Source organism: Leiobunum rupestre, chromosome 6, assembly GCF_980474605.1.
Source record: "Leiobunum rupestre chromosome 6, qqLeiRupe1.1.hap1, whole genome shotgun sequence".
NCBI classification, from domain to species: Eukaryota; Metazoa; Arthropoda; class Arachnida; order Opiliones; family Sclerosomatidae; genus Leiobunum; species Leiobunum rupestre.
The window spans coordinates 64,997,409-65,016,543 of record NC_143389.1 but is presented as its reverse complement, the minus strand read 5'-3'; the positions used below and the strand labels follow the sequence as shown (position 1 = coordinate 65,016,543).

At 37.2% G+C, this 19,135-nt stretch overlaps 1 protein-coding gene across 1 annotated transcript; it reads right to left on the bottom strand.

The window, feature by feature from the left end:
- Window positions 1-2,561: 2,561 nt before the first annotated feature.
- On the bottom strand, window positions 2,562-8,775 carry LOC149943178 (uncharacterized). The gene is made up of 4 exons (XM_090177531.1): window positions 8,745-8,775; window positions 5,574-5,765; window positions 5,255-5,485; window positions 2,562-4,931 (listed from the first exon to the last, which is right to left on the bottom strand). Exons 1-4 carry the CDS (start codon window positions 8,751-8,753, stop codon window positions 2,562-2,564), a joined length of 2,802 nt encoding a protein of 933 aa, XP_090033657.1. The 5' UTR covers window positions 8,754-8,775.
- Between the last annotated feature and the right edge of the window lie 10,360 nt (window positions 8,776-19,135).

Below are 19,135 nucleotides of genomic sequence, written 5' to 3'. Positions count from 1 at the left end.
TTTATCATTTACTTTTCACAATTTTTTTCCGGACTAATTTGATTAAATGCGTCCACATTTTTCGATACTATGTAAAGCAATCATTTATTAACATCACTAAAATATCCACAACGTCTACACTGAAATTGTATTTTCCATCCATTTGTCAATTATAAATTGCAGGAGCGCCTCGCTCACTTCACTCGCTCGCCAATAAAAGGGGGCACGAAAATTAGCTTGGGCCTAGGGCCCCACAAGGTCTTAATCCGGCCTTGAACATTGCGTCCTCTGGGATAAAAAAAAAACCCTTCTCGCGGGCTCACGCTGAGGCGGCTCTACAACCCAGTCAGAACTGGTTTTTACTTCAGCGGTAGTTCCCACAATCCTCTCTAGAGAGCGTCACTAAAATATTTCATCTCGGGTCCGTCTCCGAGACTGGAGATACCACGGTTTGGGGGGTAAAAGTTAGAGAAGGGAAAGGCGCGTCATTCGTTGACACTTGACAGCGCGCGTTGGGAAAACCGCCCGGCTGTGAACTCCTAGTCATGTCTCCTGTTTGTACTTACAGCTAAAACCTCTAAAGAAAGTGGAAAAGACCACTAATGATTCAACAACACCTATAAATGTTTATTTGCACACAGTATAGAAGAAGCGAATTTAGCAGTTAGTAAAAAGGAATATAAACAGTCTCTCTCAGTAGGCTTGTTCGGGTCGGGTCTATAGCTTGCTGCCTTTGACTGTATTAGCGTCTATGGGAAGATAACATGGGTGTGACACCTCCCTATGGGTCGTGCAGCCCGAATCGGCCTCGGCCTCGGGAGCCGAGTCGCCGATTCATTCACGGTTCACGGCTTCGGGCGCCTGCTGCATGGTAATTGGCGAGCCTGTGACTTGTTAGTATTTAACACTCCAAAATTTTGAAATACCCATAATAACTAACCTACTATGCCCTAGCACATATTGTCAAGAATAGATAATTTGACCATAAATTATGAAAGCCTGATTTTGAAGGTCAAAAATGGTAAGTGGCCAGTAGCCAGTTTTTTAATTAAACTCTACTCTGGTAAGGAACCATACGCAGAAGTATTCCTTGTTTTAAAAAGAAACTTATAATTGTATTAATTAGTGCGTAATAAAACGCATAAATTCTCATTCGATTAGTAATGTTATTACCCTTAAAAGGTGTCTTTATTTATCCGTTTTACAATATTTAGCAAAAAAGAAAAAGACATTAAAATAGATTATCTATATAGACCGCCAACGAAGCTCCCGGAGGAAACGTGCTCAAACGTAATGTTTGGTTTTAACACTACGATTTAATTGAATCTATTATATGAAGTATTATTACACAAAGTCTAGACGTCATTTCTGCCAATGTTTAAAACTGTTCCAGACGTAAGGGCTCGTTATCATAAGTAGAGATCGGCGGAGCAGATAAATTAACTGGCGAAATTTCAATTAATCATAAAAATTGCGGTTAACCGTTTATTCATGGATATTATCCATGGACAAAAACGATTTAATATGGGAAAAAGGCAAAAATAACTGATTATTTTTTGGATAATTTTTGTTAATGGATATTATCCAAATAAACGGTTAATTGTTATCCAAATGCCGACCTCTAATCATAAGAACACATTATTTTGTTAAGCTTAAGTGTTATATTTTTTGTTTTATAGTAAATGAAATACCACTTTTTCACCATAACAAAATATATTTATTTTGAGTAACACGAGGTACGAGTGACATCGAGAGCTATTATTTGCTACTATAATAAACGATAACTTTTTCAAACTATAATTAAGTTATCATTTTATAACATATTAATAGTTTCTTTTAATTTAATCAATCAGACTGATTTAAGCTAAGTTTTAAGGTACAATGTATCTTGTGACCTTGGCTTACGAGTGACGTATTTTATTTTTATTAGTTTTACAAAAATGTAAGCAACTCTTGGGTGACCACACCAACGTCACAAGCAATGGACTAACGAGGCCACGAATGAACGTGCAATGTATCGTAGGACATTAACCGATCGGTTAATGTTCTTTTTTTTTGTCATTTGATGCGCTGTACCATTTCAAAGGTTCTTCATTTTCCATGTCACGTATTTTTCTACAATACCAACGTTATTATTAAGTACATTTTCGGTGACGCTCTACAACATAGTTTTAATTAATTATTATTTAATAATGAAGTCGTGCTTGTTGGGTCTGCCCTCTTCACTAGGCTGGATGTTGGATTGAGCAGATCGAGGACGATTAAAATGAATCAGTATGACTTTGTAGTCTTGAAGTAATTAACAACACGGACGTTTCGGCTCTATTAAAAAATTGAAAACCTTAATCCCATGGGGTAAAAAAGATAATAATTAGTCCAAGGTAGAGCTGAGGTTTCAACTCCAAAAAACGTATAGTTGAAATGTATATTGTAATGAAGAAGAATGTAAGTAAGAGTAAAGAAAATTTGCAATTTAGCATAAATATTTATTTTCAAGATACAATGTGTAAATTTCTACAAATAAAATTGATAAATCTCTTTAGAAACGAAGAACTAATTTTCGATCCCTATAGGCGCTTTTACTATTTAGAAAGATCATCAAATGCGTCAGATGGTATTAAAATGTACGGACGGTTTTGAGACCTCTGATTATTTTGCATTTGCTCGTTTAACACCTGTTGATATTGATAGTAGAGAACGGGTCCTTGGCTTACTTGTAATACTTTGATTCCTTTACCATTATTGTCTATTTTACCAGGAAGGGTTGTTCCGTCTTTATCAGATTGTGAGTTCTCATTTTCATTTTCGTTACCGTTACTGAGAGTAACTTTGCTTTGTGTCGCATTCTTGTCTTCATTAGGTGTAGTAGATATGTCGCTGTAATTTCCATTATTCAGTTCCATTTCATCTTGGTACATTTGACCCGCATTATTTTCATTTTCTTCATTATTTGCATCACTTTCGTTTGCTCCTGGTTCTAGCGTTTGCGGGGGATTGGTGGTTATTCTTAGTCCAAATTGGTTTGCCGTGTCCTGTCTGAAACCGTTTGTTGTTCCTAATTCTTGTCCATAGACGTTTTCATCTTGCGTTTCAGAGCTGTTGGTTACATAATGGTTGTAATCGCTTGTCGTTTCTTGAGCGTAACCGTTTCCGCTTGTAGTGCCTTGCCCGTGTCTCATTGTCGATCCTTGAGTGTAACCGTCGGCGGCTCCTTGCTTGAAATCGTTGGTCGTTTCTTCCGAGTTTTCATTTGACAATTCTTTTTGATAATCTCTAGTTTGATCTTGGTAGTAGCCCGTAGTTGATTGATATCTATATATTTGAACTGGTTGATGTCCGTACACGTTAGCCTGTGGTTGTCCATATCCGTTAGCCGGTTGCTGTCCGTATACGTTGGTCGACTGCTGCTCATTAATATTTACTGGTTGTGGCCTAGAAAAATAAGTAGGTTGTTGTTGCTCGTTAACGTTAGCTGTTTGTTGCCCGCTAGTATTTCCCGCTTGTTGTCCATATACGTTAATTGGTTGAGGTCCGTAAAAGTAATTGGGCTGTTGCCCATTAACTGTAGGTGGTTGTGGCCCATAAAAATAACTTGGCTGTTGCTCATTAACTGAAGCGGGTTGTTGCCCACTAACGGTACCCGGTTGTTGTCCATATACGTTTATTGGTTGTGGCCCGTAAAAGTAGCTGGGCTGTTGCCCATTAACTGACGGTGGTTGTTGCCCATAGGCGGTAGCTGGTTGATGGCCGTATACGTTAATTGGTTGTGGTCCGTAAAAATAATTCGGCTGTTGCCCATTAACTGGAGGTGGTTGCTGGTCATTAGACGGTTGTTGTTCGTTAGTAGCATTCGGCTGTTGTCCATAAAGGTTACCATTGGCCGTTTGAGGCCGGTCGTTAACGCTAGGTAGTTGTTTATTACTAGTTTCTGGTAGTTGACTGTAGTTGTTGTTTGGGTTTTGACCATAATCTGTGCTGGGTTGCAACCTGTACGTATGGGGCTCTCGATTACCAGTGTTGAGTTGTTGACCAAAACCGTTGGCGGGTTGTTGGCCATAACCGTTGTTGACTTGTTGACCGTTTCCGTTGACTAGTTGTTGTCCGTAACCACTGTCAAATTGTTGACCGTTCCCATTTGCTGGTTGTTGCCCGTAACCGCTGTCAAATTGTTGACCGTTGCTGTTGTCTGGTTGTTGCCCGTAACCGCTGTCAAATTGTTGACCGTTTCCGTTTGCTGGTTGTTGTCCGTAACCGCTGTCAAATTGTTGACCATTTCCATTTGCTGGTTGTTGTCCGTAACCGCTGTCAAATTGTTGACCGTTGCCGTTTGCTGGTTGTGGTCCGTAAGCGCTGTCAAATTGTTGACCGTTGCCGTTTGCTGGTTGTGGTCCGTAAGCGCTGTCAAATTGTTGACCGTTGCCGTTTGCTGGTTGTGGTCCGTAAGCGCTGTAAAATTGTTGACCGTTCCCGTTTGCTGGTTGTTGACCGTTACCGTTGATTGCTTGTTGTCCATAACCATTGTAAAATTGTTGACCGTTCCCGATGGCTGGTTGTTGACCGTTACTATTAACTGGTTGTTGTCCATAACCATTGTCAAATTGTTGACCGTTCCCGATGGCTGGTTGTTGACCGTTACTATTAACTGGTTGTTGTCCATAACCATTGTCAAATTGTTGACCGTTCCCGTTGGCTGGTTGTTGACCGTTACCGTTGACTGGTTGTTGTCCATAACCATTAACAAATTGTTGACCGTTCCCGTTGTCTGGTTGTTTTCCGTAACCGCTTTCAAAATGTTGACCGTTAACGTTGGCTGGTGGTTGTTTATAACCCTGTTCCGGCTCTTTTTCGTAGCCTATTCCATCCTGTTGTTTATCGTTCGTGACAAACAGGGAAGCAGTATTCTTCTTTTGAGGAGTTTGATCTTTCTCAGTTCCAATAAGTATCTCATTGCTCTGAAAGTATTAAATAACTTGATGAATAAACTAATATTTAATTAGAAGTAAATGAACCAAAGTAAGCAAAACATTTCTAAAGAACTAATAAGCAACTCCCTCCCCTCATTCTTCCGAATCGAGCGACAGACAGACAGACAATCACGCCGAAGTCAGCATTCGTACATAAAGCAAAAATTTACGAGGTGGAGGACATCATGAGACAAGGATTGTAAAAAAAGAAGCGGGTCGAAAATTTGGTATTATTGTTTCTCCCGAAATTTAAATAAAACTACCACAAAAATATAGCATTACAGAAATTTAGATATACAGAAACAAAGTACCTTTGGTGAAGCGAAGACATCCCCCTGGTCAACGAACACAGTTCTAAGAGGTATTGTTGGCGATTTGTAATACGTATAGAATGAGGGACGAATTGGCAGGCTGAAAGTTTGAATAGACGGTTGTAATTGTCGCAAGAGTGGAGTTGTTTGAACAGGAACACTGGGAAGGTAGACGATTGGTCGGCTCACTGAGGGTCTAACAAATGAAGGTCTAGCAGCGGACGATCCAAGCTAAATACAATTATTGAACAGTAAGTAATTATTTCAAAGATGATATTACAATAAGATTACTGAAAGTTGCCTAAAGACAATTTAGTACTTTGAATCTGGAGTAACTGGTCGCCACGCTCGCAGCCAAGAAGCCGACTTGTGGATATGTCAAGTAGGAGTATGACGGCGATGAAGGTGACAGCGCGGGTTCGTGTTCTACGAGAGGAACCAGCTTGACGCCCGAAGTGTGGACAAGACCGCATTTACCGCTTCCAACAACGCACAAAACTAAAATTATAGCCTGTACCAAAAATATATAATTATTTATCTTAACGACAAGTATTAATTTTACTATACTACTAACAGCGGTTCCCAATTTTATTTTGATATGGAACACTAAATTATCCACCTAATTCTGGCCGAACCCCCACCCAATTTTTTAACTTATCTTAAAAGACTGTTGAAACAAACAAAGATCAGTGGCGTATCTAGGGTGGGGCGGAGGGGGCGCTCCGCCCCGGGCGGCATTTTCTAGGGGGCGGCATTTTTCATTCAAGAAAAAACATTGGTGTTTTTAGTAATGGCGTTTAGACGGTTTAGTCTTTTCTCGTAGTGAGACCGTTGTTACTAGCTTTTTGTTCATTTGGACAAAATGAATGCAAATTCTTAGTATTTTTCTACTTTTGGAAATTGGAAGGGGCGACTAATTCGTGATCCGCCCCGGGCGTCAAAGGGTCTAGGTACGCCACTGACAAAGATGGCCGCGCTGTGAATTCTCGGAACCCCTGTGACCCTTCCACGGAATCCCAGGGTTCCGCGGAACACCTTTCGGGAAACGCTGCACTAGAAACATGTGGCAACAAAAATAAAGTAGGGCGAAAAACTTCATATAATTTATTTCTAAGACTAGTTCATGGAAAAAAACTCTCATTGAAAACTGCCTCGAGGCTGCAAAGGTACATGTTGCATTGTTAGGTCCTAGCGGGATATTTCTAGCTTTCGCGTGGGGTAAGTGATATACTTCTACCTGTACGTGATAATATTGAGCTTAAAAGCCAATTGAAATTTTGAGCATATCAAAGTTAAATTATTTATTTATTGAAGGTCTGCCCTTTTGTCCCGAAAGAGTCACGGGGGGGGGGGGGAGGGGAAAGGCTAAAGCTAAACTGATAAGGCTGGGCTAAATTGATAAGGCCAGAGCTAAACTGATAACGCTAAAGTTAAACTTATAAGACCAGAGTTAAACTAATAAGGTCAGAGCTAAATTGATAAGGCCAAATCTAAACAAATATGGCTAAAGCTAATCTTATAAGGTGAAAGCTTAACTAATAAGACCAAAGCTAAACTGATAAGGATAAAGTTTAATTGATAAGACCAAAACCCAATCTATAAGGCTAAAGATTAACTTATAAGGAGAAAGCTAAACTTATAATTATAGAGATAAATTGATAATGCCATGGTTGTAGAGAGATGGTTCAATCACTTAGCAATTCTACCATAGGAGAGTTTAGCTAATGAGAAAGTGGTAAATAGATAGCGCGCCCGACACTGTGTAGCCTCTTCAGATACTTATGGGCGTTTCCCCAATACATAAAAGTACTGAGGTGCAAGCTAATTTATAGGCGATAGCGGGAAATTTAAATTTTACAAGCTAGATGCGATCGCTTTAATTTCTGTTCCGTTTTTGCACGTGAGAATTTTAAATATATTGATATTTTTAGTATTTATAATTAATTAGCGAACCATTAAATTGTAGTTTATCAAATATTTATTTCAACTGAAATACAAAATTTGTACTAGAATTGAAAATGAAAATAGGTGACCGTAGTTTTGTCTTTTGGCTCTCAGTGGCGTAGACAAGGGGGGTTTACGGGTCGACCCCCTCTTAACATTCACATACTTCGAACCCCCACTTGACGAATTTCTGACTACGCCGCTGTTGGCTCTTAATTAGTTTAGGTTGACTTAGATGGTTTGCAATTTTCAAAAATTGAATTTTTAATGAGTTAATAAAAAAGCGACAATTAATCAATTTAGAGATCATAAAGAATCTAGATCGATCGACACGAAAACTTGGCAGTGTTCCCTTTCCTTAGGTACTCCAGTGTAATTAGGTAAAGCCCACAAAATATCTGTAGGGGCTACTTAGCGTTACTAGCGCCATCCGTGGTAGAAAAATATTTCGCCAAATAAAAAAAATTAAGTGATCGAACCATCTCTCTACAACCCTGATAATGCCAAATCTAATTTTATAAGGTCAAAGCTAAAGATATAAGGCCAAATCTAAAGTTATAAAGCCAAAGCTAAACTTATAAGGCCAAAATTAAATTTATAAAGCCAAATTTAAATTTATAAGGTCAAATCTAAAGTTATATGGCCAAAGCTAAATTTATAAAGACAAAGCTAAATTTATAAAGCCAAGGCTAAACATATAAAGCCATAGTTAAGTTTATAAAGCCATAGTTGAATTTATAAAGTTTCTTACAAGTAGGGGCAGAGTTGTACGATAAATCGGTAAATTAATGCCGAGATGAAATGATACTACTTAAGACTGAGTTGAACGGTGTCGTTTGGCTTATAAGTTTAGCTTTGGCTTTATAAACTTAACTATGGCTTTAAAGAAACCCTTCGGCTTTAATTATTCTTTTCGTTGGAAAAATTACCATAAATTAGATTCAAAACGATCATTGGTCAAAAAAAGGATAGTATTTTATAATCTTCAAGTTTATGTTTTGATTTAATAATTAATTTTCCAAAATATATTTTTTTACTTTTGTTTTAAATTTCCGAAAACAATCGTCGAAAAGTAAACATCAAATTTGTCGGGTAAGCTACATACGGGGTTGTTTATAAAACATAAAGCGTTCAAGACGAGAAATAGCCTGACTTCATTAATGTTATTTGACCAGCGAGAGTTATACTTTTCCCCAGTAATGCTATATAGCTACAGCCTTTAAGTTACCTTTAATTTAATAACGGTTAAAAAGGTGCCGAGAGTGGTCCCGGTCCCAATTAAAGCACTAACTGCAGGTCCCAAAACGAACCCTTACCTCTGGAAATAGCTATACGTTTATTGAGAGAAACGGGGGTCAGAGGCCCCCGGCTTCGTGGGCTCCGGCTCATTTTAACTGGCTTCCCTCTCTTGGGTAATATTTTAAAGATATCCAATCGCGCTTTCCACCATAGTAATCGAATTTGTAACAAATATTATCACTTGGTTCAAATTGGTACTTTTAAAATGAAGTTTTGCGAGAATACTTAGAGCCACGGATGGTCTTACCTTCAACATGACGACGATGACGTTGCCCTTTCTCGACGTATTCTAGCAATGATCATTCGTTTTCAAATATTGTCGTATTTATATAGTCAGGCCCGAGCGAAACATACCGGCACTTTGACTTACGTCATATTTTGACACGGCTAACGCTGTCGCTTTCTGGAATAGGTTAGACGCGTAATAAAACTAAATCGCTGTCGTGATCCGCAGCCCTGACCTATCTTCGTCGCGGCTCCACAAGCAGTTAAGCTGGGATCCCACTGACACTCGCGGTTCTTTTTCTGCAAACTTAACTTACGCTTTCTAATATTTTTAGCGTGGGTTCGCCTTAATCGCGGACTTTCCGTTGGCTAATAGCATAAGTAACGTAAGACGATCATTTTATTAATTCCGTTTTCGCCAATGACAACGCAACTCATTGCGTGCCTAAGGACTGACACCTTTTCTCGAGGTGTTACTGGTCTTTAGAAGTGTTTTTGAAGATATCAACCGCCTATTTGAAGGATCAACCAAAACGCATTGAAAACAGTTTCAGCAGTTAAAATTACGTTTAGTTTGGTAAAACCATAAGTAACATAATAACAATAAGTATGACACTTCCTATTGCTTTAATGCTAATTTTCTAACCGAACCTTTTTTCGGCACTGATACTCTTCAAGCTGTGACTTGGACTCGCGACTTTCGTTTTTGATGACTACTTTTTGATAAAAATTTAAGCCTAATATCGGAGAGCACGTGCTGGAGTCGCGAGGGGCTTCGGCTTTGTTTTGAAGCCCGCGTGCGAATCACGCGTGATAAAAAACATGAGCTCGAGGCGCCGAGAAATTTTTTTTTAATTTTTATCATTTTAGTCTAATATTCCGCCTATCTATCGGAAACCAGATATTTCGGGTTAGCGGAAGTCTCACATATTTTAGACACTAGAGGGCTCTGTGCTGAGAAAACATCTTGATTGCGTAATAACTATGAAAATCCGTTTGGTTGTAAATCTCGTTAACTGTCATACTTATTGTGATTATGTTACTTATGGTAAAACCTTTTACGAATATTTTGGTTTCTGAAGGTAGTTATTTTAGAAATCGACACCTAAAAACAATTTAATTATATTTCTCGCCATCACATGAACCTGCCATTAATTTCGCCAACGAAGAAAGTAGGCTTCGATGAGTTCCCTCCTTCGAAATCATCATTATCCGAAATCGTTCAGTGGCGTACTTACCTTTATTACGTTACTTATACTAACAGCGAGTGCAGACCCGGGCGGGCCTAGAAAGAGTATCGGTCGACCCCCTTAATGGCTGATATATTGAAATATATGACGCCTCTTCAGTTGTGAAAGTTTAAACAAAAACAGAAGAGGAGTTGGAATCCAACTCCTGTTTTCATTAATTATGCATTACTGGGTGAAATTGTCTGGGTCCCGCTGAGAGTCGCGGTTATTACGCAAAAACCAAACCTCGATATTTATAGGCAACAACCAATAGTACATAAATTCGGACAAATAGCAACGTTGACATTGCTGCTCGTTTCATTTCAATATTATTTCACTTTAGACCGTTAAAATTAAAAACAAAAATAATTTATTACACGCGGTAAAATGGCTTTTGCTTGTTATAGGCAAAATTAGCATTAGAAAAATTAAAAATAAAACAGGAAACCTAACTTCATTTGAGAAAAAACGTCAAAATAGGCTTTCACTTAAAATTTCAGAGAACGATGATGACGTCACGAGAATACATTCTACACACCAAGTTGTAAATTACTTGACAGTCTCTGACAGAAACAGTTTAAAATTGGCAGATAGTGGTACATTGATTTTTACACACCATAAATGTATATCAATCACCCTTAACATAAGAATTAATAAAAGCACTAATGCATTAACAACCTAAGAGTAATTTTACCACATAGAAAATTTCTACAACGATATTTCAATTACCCAGTCCATTTGAAACGATTTTCAATCAGTTTGTCTATTGTAGAAATAGCTTTAAAAATGAATAAACTTAGAGTTATCTTTAAATAAAACGCAGAAAAATCAATTCTTCATTACTATTTAGAGTTCGTATTTGCCTTTAGACCTTGGTACTTAATTCAAATATCAACATACTGCTAATTGTAAAGCCACGCAAATCGATTAAATATATCGTTTAACCAAAATTTTAATTTTTTTTCCAAATCGAACTTAATTTCAGAAGTGTATGTAGATTCCAAAATGGGCAAATGACCACCTACTTTGCACTGATCTCTAAAGTACTTAATGGGCTGGCAAGAGTATGATATTTAATATCGATTGACCTATAATCGCCCGTCTAGACCTAACTGTTGTTGAGTTATGGCAAATCCAGCTGCGACACTAACTAATACATACAAATCTCCAATTGAAATTGTAATGTTAAAACAAGTCGAACCAGCTGTAATATTAATTCCACATCGAGGTAGCAGGGGAAGAAGTGTTCGTTCGGGTGAAAATAAAGTCGGGGTCGGGGTTGTACTAATTAACACAGGGACACCCCGTTCCCATGTTATTCCTATAGGGAGCTCCGAAAGACCATAAGACCCTTGTTAAATGCTCTTCCTCTTTTTATACCCCCCCCCCCGACCAAATTTTACTCGGGTCAAACATGGATTAAAAAACTAAGGGTGTTCAGCAGAGCTAGAAACAATAAAAATAACTGTCCCAAACGCTATCTCGCGGACAAAATCGTCGAAACGGATGTAATATTTTTTGATGCATCACACGTGACCAATGTTAGAGCGGTTACCACGTAGATGATTAGAATTGATTATGTTTTCGAATTATAATTATGAAACATTAAGTTTGTCTTCATCAAACGATGCCAAAGAAATTTCCTATTCAGATTTATTATCGGGTTAGCCTTTCAATTACGAAATTTGTATTTAATTTAGAAATTACATTAAGCCTTGGCTGTAGTTATAAAATTAAAACCGTTATATTTCAAAACACGCTACGAGAGCACGACGTGACTGCGTTACTGCGTATGTTTGGTGCCGTGAATAAACGAAAGGTGGCGCCGTATTTAGAATTATTTTTCCGTTGGCCGCATTACGAGGGGTGAGAATGCGATGACATATACAAGTTCGGGACACCTAGCTACACAGCCTACACTTCTTTTAGTACTTAGTAGCAAAAATATATATAAAAGACATAAAGTGAACTTCTTCGGCCATTCGATACCTTTCACTGTATTAGCCATGTAAAATGAGAAGCTAGAGGAGGGGGGGTTATTTCCATCTTTTTAACTACCAATCGCAATAGAGCTAGATTACCTCATCGGAATAGTCGTTATACCTCACGCGTTGACGGAAAATAGTTCAGCGACACTAGCACCTCTAGAGGCGAAATTGTCAAAGTCGTCTGCAGTGTCTGCTTTTCCTTGACCAAAGGCTCAGTAATTTATATTACATCGTTTTCTAGGTTTGTTTTGAATTTGGATGCATAAAATTTTGTCGGTTTAATAATTCCTAATCATTTAATTCAATTTTGGATTGTTTTCTGTAGTTTTTAAAATGCCTCGAAAAAAAACAGAAGCCCAGTTGGCTCTTCTGGCTTTAAAGCCCAAAAATAAAAGTACTCAAATTAATTTCTACCTAAAAGAAAGTCGTGCTGTTGCTTTACAAACAATGATGGAAGTGCCAAAACCAATTACTTTAGAAATGTGCATTCAAACTGAAACTTTTAAAGTGAATACATTCTTCAGAACTGTTGGTGTTGGAAGTCAAGCTCCAGCTAGCAAAGACGTAGAAACCCAAAGTGAAAGCATTGGAAATGATATTTCTTCACAAACTGAAAAGCATGCGAATGTTTCAGAAACCCAAACTGAGATATTTGGTAATTATGTACCACCAGACAAATGGGATGAAATAAACAAGTTTATGATTGGTGGAACGTTGCAACGGAAACGAAAGCTTGCTGATAAACAACCGTATACAAGTGACGTCGTAAACACTTCACAAGGAGCAAAACCATGTATTCCTTTTCCCCAAATTGTAACAATGGAGGTGTGTGATGATAATCAACGTAACGAGTCTGTGGATGCAATTAGTCCAAAAAGATTTACAACTTTGAAAGATCGACAAGACCCAACTTTATCACCAGGACCATTATCAGCTTTAGAGTTTTTTTTCCATACTCGTAAAAGAAGTAAAAACATTTTATATAAATCTCCAAACTAGATTATTTTATTAATTCTCGTAACTTTTTTCTTATCATAATTGGTTAGCTGACTGTTGTCTTACACGAATGACAAATTTCAATGGTGAAGAAGAACAAGTTGTAGTTACAAGGCCAAATGGATTGATAGCAGTTTCAAGTTATTATGATTCTCCAATCAAATTAATATTTTCCTCAAATGGGAAAGTTTATATTTCAATCTTGTTCAAAACCATCACCGAGTATGACTACTTTGATTTCGAGAAAAAACTGTTACATTTAGATGTTGTTGAAATGGCTCTGAACGAGTTAGGTCTAGATCATGTGTTTTGTCCAGGATTATCAAAGGTACCAGTCAATCTAGACCAGTCAGTGTCTATTATAAAAAGCAACTACGGTATAAACTTTTCCACTATTTTTTACTATTTTGTTAACAGGACGTATTAGGAAAAATACAGGACACTAAAAAACTTCAGAAGTTTTTTTTCCCATTTGAACGTATTCAATCTAAAGAGTGTTTGGCTTGGTTCACTCCCCCATCTAATGCCTCTAAAGAAAAACTTTCGAATAGAATGTCGAGCTCTAAAATGGTAAGACTTTATTCAGTGGCAGCGCTTGGAATTTGATAGAGGTAGGCTTATACTTTTTATGAATTATGGGCCCCTCTATACAAATTGTTAAAACTCTAAAAATGGAACGGGCCCCTAAGTGAAATGAAAAGTAGGTTATATCCTGAATATCCTACCCCTGGCGCCACTACTGACTTTAATGCAATTATAAAACCAAGGATAATAAATTGGAGCATTTTTTTATCACTGAAGGTATATTAAAGACCGAATTAAGAAGAAAAATGGAGAAACCCCAAGAAGAAAATGGAGGAGACAAGCTGTGGATTCTAAATGCCGAATCAGCGTTCTCACTCCCAAATCCAAGAACAAGCGAATCCTCCAAAACAAGCGCAATCGGTTCAGGCTAACCCAAAAAATTACACAGCTTGAAACTAAATTAAAAGAAACAAGTCTCGAGCTAAGTGAAAATCAGGACCAGAATCTAACAGAAGTTGTAAATGAAATAAACTTAAAAGGACAGAAAGACTTGGAGATAATATTTAAGGAAGCAATGAAAACGAATAAACTTGTAGGATTGGCTTTGAAAAAGGCTTGGGAGTTGAACAGTAAGAGAGATCCAGATAATGAATTTCTCAAAGATCAAAAAAAATGCAACAAAGGCTCTAATGGAAATAGATGGAGTCCGCTAACCTACAGAATAGCGCTGGCTGTATTCTCCCGCTCTCCTGCTGCCTATGAGGCACTGGCCTCGTTTGATGTTTTAAAATTTCCTAGTGCCCATACTTTGCGTGATAAAATCCGTGGAATTCCGAGTAAAAGCGGTCTGGACTATGTTTATCTGCAAAAAGAGTCCGAAAGATTTGATAAGTTTTTAATAGACCATCCTGGATATTCTAACACTCCAAAAGAGGGAGCGCTTATTTTCGACGAAGTGAAGATAATTGGAAAAATGATGTGGAATTCAAAAAATGGGGAATTTATTGGATGTGCAGTGGATTCATCCAACTTCGCTTCTTTGGAAGATATTTTTAAATGCAAAACTGCTTCAGAATTGCTTGAAGCTGAGTACGTTCTGCAATTTTTATGGCGCTGTACTGCCGCAAAGTTTGACGTCATTGGTCCATATTTCATGTTTGCAAAGACAGTGTCACATGCTGCAATTTCAAGTTGCACAATGAAGGCCATGTTTGGTTTTCATAGTGTTGGCTTTGAAGTAGGAGTTCTAGTCTGTGATGGAGGTAGCAGCAACATGACATTTATGAGAAAAAGTCTTGGCATCACTCGAGTGCAAGAGCCATCTGTGAACGAGGATGGATCCCTTGATTTTCGTTTTAATACCAAATTTAGAAATCCATATTTGAAAGATGCGTGGGTCTATTGGCTGGTATGTCCAACCCATCAATTGAAAAATATGATAAATGCCTTATACAACTCACAAGATGATGGGACACGGGACTTCACAAAATGTGGTGTTCGTTTTGGATGGCAACAAATTAAGGACATGAAGACTCGGGAAAATCACAGAGTTGATTGTGATTAATTTGTTCAGGTAAAAGGCCTTTTACAATCCCACATTGATAGAGACTCCTGGTCAAAATTAAACATGACACCGGCTAGTATTATGCAACAAACACCAGTTCTGGGTGAGCTCTACAATTATGCCAATCCAATGTTTGAAGTGCGACCGGTTGATCGACCAAAGGTAATGGCCTGCTACGAATTCCTCAAAGCCTGTCACAATATCTTTGAAGAAGGATTACTGTCACATAAGGCTGTTCATGGTGTGGATGCGGATCCAGTGAAATCCATGTTAAATGGATTAAAGTTCTTTGAAGAGTGGGCCATAGAAAGAATTAATGAAGATAAAAATGTGTCTATGACTAATAACCCTAAATATTTAGCATGGCAAACCTGGGAGCTACTAAGAGTTTCGGTTTATGGTTTTGTAGATTATATTGAAGATTTTACAACTAGGCATTCTTCACGTTACATTTTCCCAGTTCGGATTAATGGATCAGCTGTCGAGACACTATTCAGTCAAATGAAATATGTAACTGCTGGAAAACTCACAAGTTTAAATTATCAGAGTGCTCGAAGAGCTCTCTTAATTAAAGGGTGCACTAAGACTTCACAAAATGCTGAAGCCTCGTACCGTAAAGTAGTATTGGATATTTGAAATAAATAAGAAAATTATTACTTTCCAAGAAATCAAATTTCAAGATTATTATTTTGCTCAATTAAATTTCTAAAAGAATTTTTGCTTAAAAATTGTTTTAAAATTTTATAAAAAATTGCTACTTCATGAAGTTTGAAAAATCACATTTATTTAGAAGCTTTTGGACCCAAGGTCCTTCCTTATTATTGACTAGCCGAGGAAGGACCTCGGTCCGAAAGCTTTTAAATGTGACTTTTTAAAATCCATGAAGTAGCAGTCTTTGGTAAAATTTCAAAACGATTTTGTAAAGCACCATGGAACAGAATTTTGAAATTAATATTTGTACTTCAGTTCATTAAGTATTACAATTCAAAGAGCAATTGTTACAATTAAAAATCTAATGAGGTTGAAATTGTTACAATTAAAAATAGTCTAAATGAGGTTGAAGACCAGTAACATTTCAAACAATTGTAATTTAAAAAATACCCTCAATTATAAATTTTTATATTTAATGACAATCATATTAGTTAATGGCTTATCACAAAATTCATATAAACAATATCATCTTAGATAATAAAATATTAGGAACATTTTAAAAATCACAGAATGCTTACTTAATATTGCTTCCAACAACATTCCAACTAATACTGTTTTATAGTTTAAAAATTAAAACTAATATTCAAAATCTTCCATAATTTTCTTTCGAATTTTTCTTCCTTTTTTTGATACGGAAATTGTTGGAGTTCTGGAAATTGGAGACAACTGAAAGCGTGATGTTGATGTTTGAGTTTCAGGTGTTACAGGGGAGGTTTCAGCAAAAATTTCAGCAGTTTCATTTTTCTTCTTAGAGGGCTGTTTTTTCTCTGCTACCTTCCTTCTTTTTGGGGCCTTGCTTTTTAAAAATTTCACAGTTTTGTTACTTTTTTTAGGTTTCATTCCATACAGCATGCATCGTAATGTTTGGCCACCAACTCCTCTTTTCCCCCGTCTTTCATTTCTTCTCCTAGCAGCAGCTCTAAGCAAATCCGCTATTTTAGCGTGCATTAATTTTCTTTCAAAAATTATGCGATACCTCTCCAATTCGTTTTCTTCAAATCCATATTTAAGGATAGAAGGTATATCCTTAACAGCTGCATGAAAAAGTCCTTTTAAGCACTTGGTATTTCTAACCAAATTGGTTGTTTCTTCTGCAATTAAAAAATATTTTAGAAATCAATTATTTGAGTTTAAAAGACAATGATAACTTACTTATGGCATTTGCAGCTTGTGGGCCAAACCTCCATTTGCGAAATCCATCCACAATGATCTTGCAAACGTAATTTACATATGGGATTAATTTACTGTCCGCAATAAATAATCCACCTTTGTTTATGGCGTCTAAAGCTGGTGGTATATTGTTTTTCCCAAGATCTTGGTTGCGAAGCGAAAGACTAATTGTGTACATTAAATGTGCTTCGTCCCATTGTTTAGTGGTTAAAGGTTTTTTACCCTGTTTCAGCCTCTTTATAATTTGCATACCATTTTTGTTGATTGACCAAATTTCACCCATAGCTCCCCCAACTACTCTATTCATGGTGTATAAACGATCAGACTTTAGATGTCTAGTTTTACACCTTTGGATTTCAGATTGATTAATTACAAGATTGTATGGTCGTTCAAACTTTCTTGGGTTTTCAACCGCAGACGATTCTTCAATTGCATATTTCCGGTTCATACTCGCTTTGGCATCTAACACTTTGTCAGCAAACCAGTGAAGCACCTTGGAGAGTGCTGGTCGATGTATTGCTTCACATACTATAACTGGATCCAGTTCTTCATTACCAAACAAGTTACGCACCCATTGGTACCAGTCAAACACGAAAGAAGAATATCCACAGGGGTCATCTTCATATTTGGAAAACAGCAGATCATGCTGTGCACACATGTCTTGTAATAATTCATTCAAGCTTCCGTTGTTTTTCATATAGTCAATTGTTTGTTTCACGATCCCTGTTTTATCAGTTACGAAGTATTCGTCATTTTCATAATTTTCTAGTAGTACAGCTAGTTCTAATTGTCGTCCACTTATTTCTGGTTCACTCATATTAAATAACACTAAGTTTTCACATTCATTAAAAGCATGTGCGAATTAAAACATAACTCTAAGCCTTAGCTTGGGTATTCTGCAACCAAAAGGTTTTGAGAATAGGGGGAACTATAATACTCAAACCAACTCGCTCATGTACCTGGTGTAAAAATGCGCGAATTTAACACTCCGCCGCGGCGATTTACCAATCCCCCCTGTCAACCCCCAAGGGGGACCGCAACCCACATTTTCTGAGGGGGAAACTCATTTTTCACGTTGCGCGTAAGGGCCGAAGAAGTTCACTTTATGTCTTTTATATATATTTTTGTTAGTAGAGATATCTAGCTCTGCTGAACATCCTTAGTTTTTTTAATTCATGGGTCAAACCTTCACCAAAAGGAAGCTGCCACCACCATCTAGTAGTTTTCAATAAAGGCGGCTCTCTCAGGTTTTACAACGGCTTTTTTTTTGTCGCGACAGTTTTTAGCATTAGATTATATTTTTATTGGGGAAAATGAAAAAACTCTGTGTATGTAAATCGTGTAAAAGTGATTCAAGATACAGCAGTAAACAGCATATGCGTGGAGTTTATACCATTTCCTAAACCCTAAAATCATCATCATCTACAAAATAAAATCAATATTACAACAGAGAAATCCTGAAATTGATAGCGATAAAAAGACTGTTTATTAAACACTTACCAGAAACAAAATCGACATTCAATTCTTTTTTCCCTTTGATCAAGTGGATAAATGAATATTGTTTCATAAGTTAATGAAGAAAAATTCATTTTCTATTTACTTCAAATTAAGAAGGACAATTCTAGCTAATTTATATCCGAAAAACTAAACTTTACACGCCACAACATGGTAGCCACATGGACTAGCGTTATGTTCATTCCCCCCATTGCTCATCCCCGTTTGACCCTAGTTTTCCGTTAGTTCTTAACAATACTGCCAGAGCGCACATTTAACAATCACCCGAAGCTAATATTCAGTGTTAATTAGTCCATGGGCTATCACTGGAAAAATAAAGTCGGGGTCGGGATGGGAAGCTATTTCAATGTATTATGAAAATGTGAGTTTTAAATGAAAGCTATAGGTTTTTATTCAAGATTCCAAGATAGCAGAGACAACAATTCTAAAACTAAAACTAAACAAGTCAGCCCAGATGTAATATAAGTTCCACATAGTATGTGTTAAGCTACTTCCCCAGGCATGTCCAAAACACTATACTTCAAATTTTATGTCTGAAAGGAGAACCAAGTATCGTCTAAAAACGTTTACAGCCACATTTAGTACCATACTAATTGATTTAATGATAATAATAATTGTACGTAACACAGCTTCACTTATGGATATTGTTACTTATGATTGAACGTTAAACACACCAACTACAGCTACATTTAGTGTCATACTATTGGATATTGTT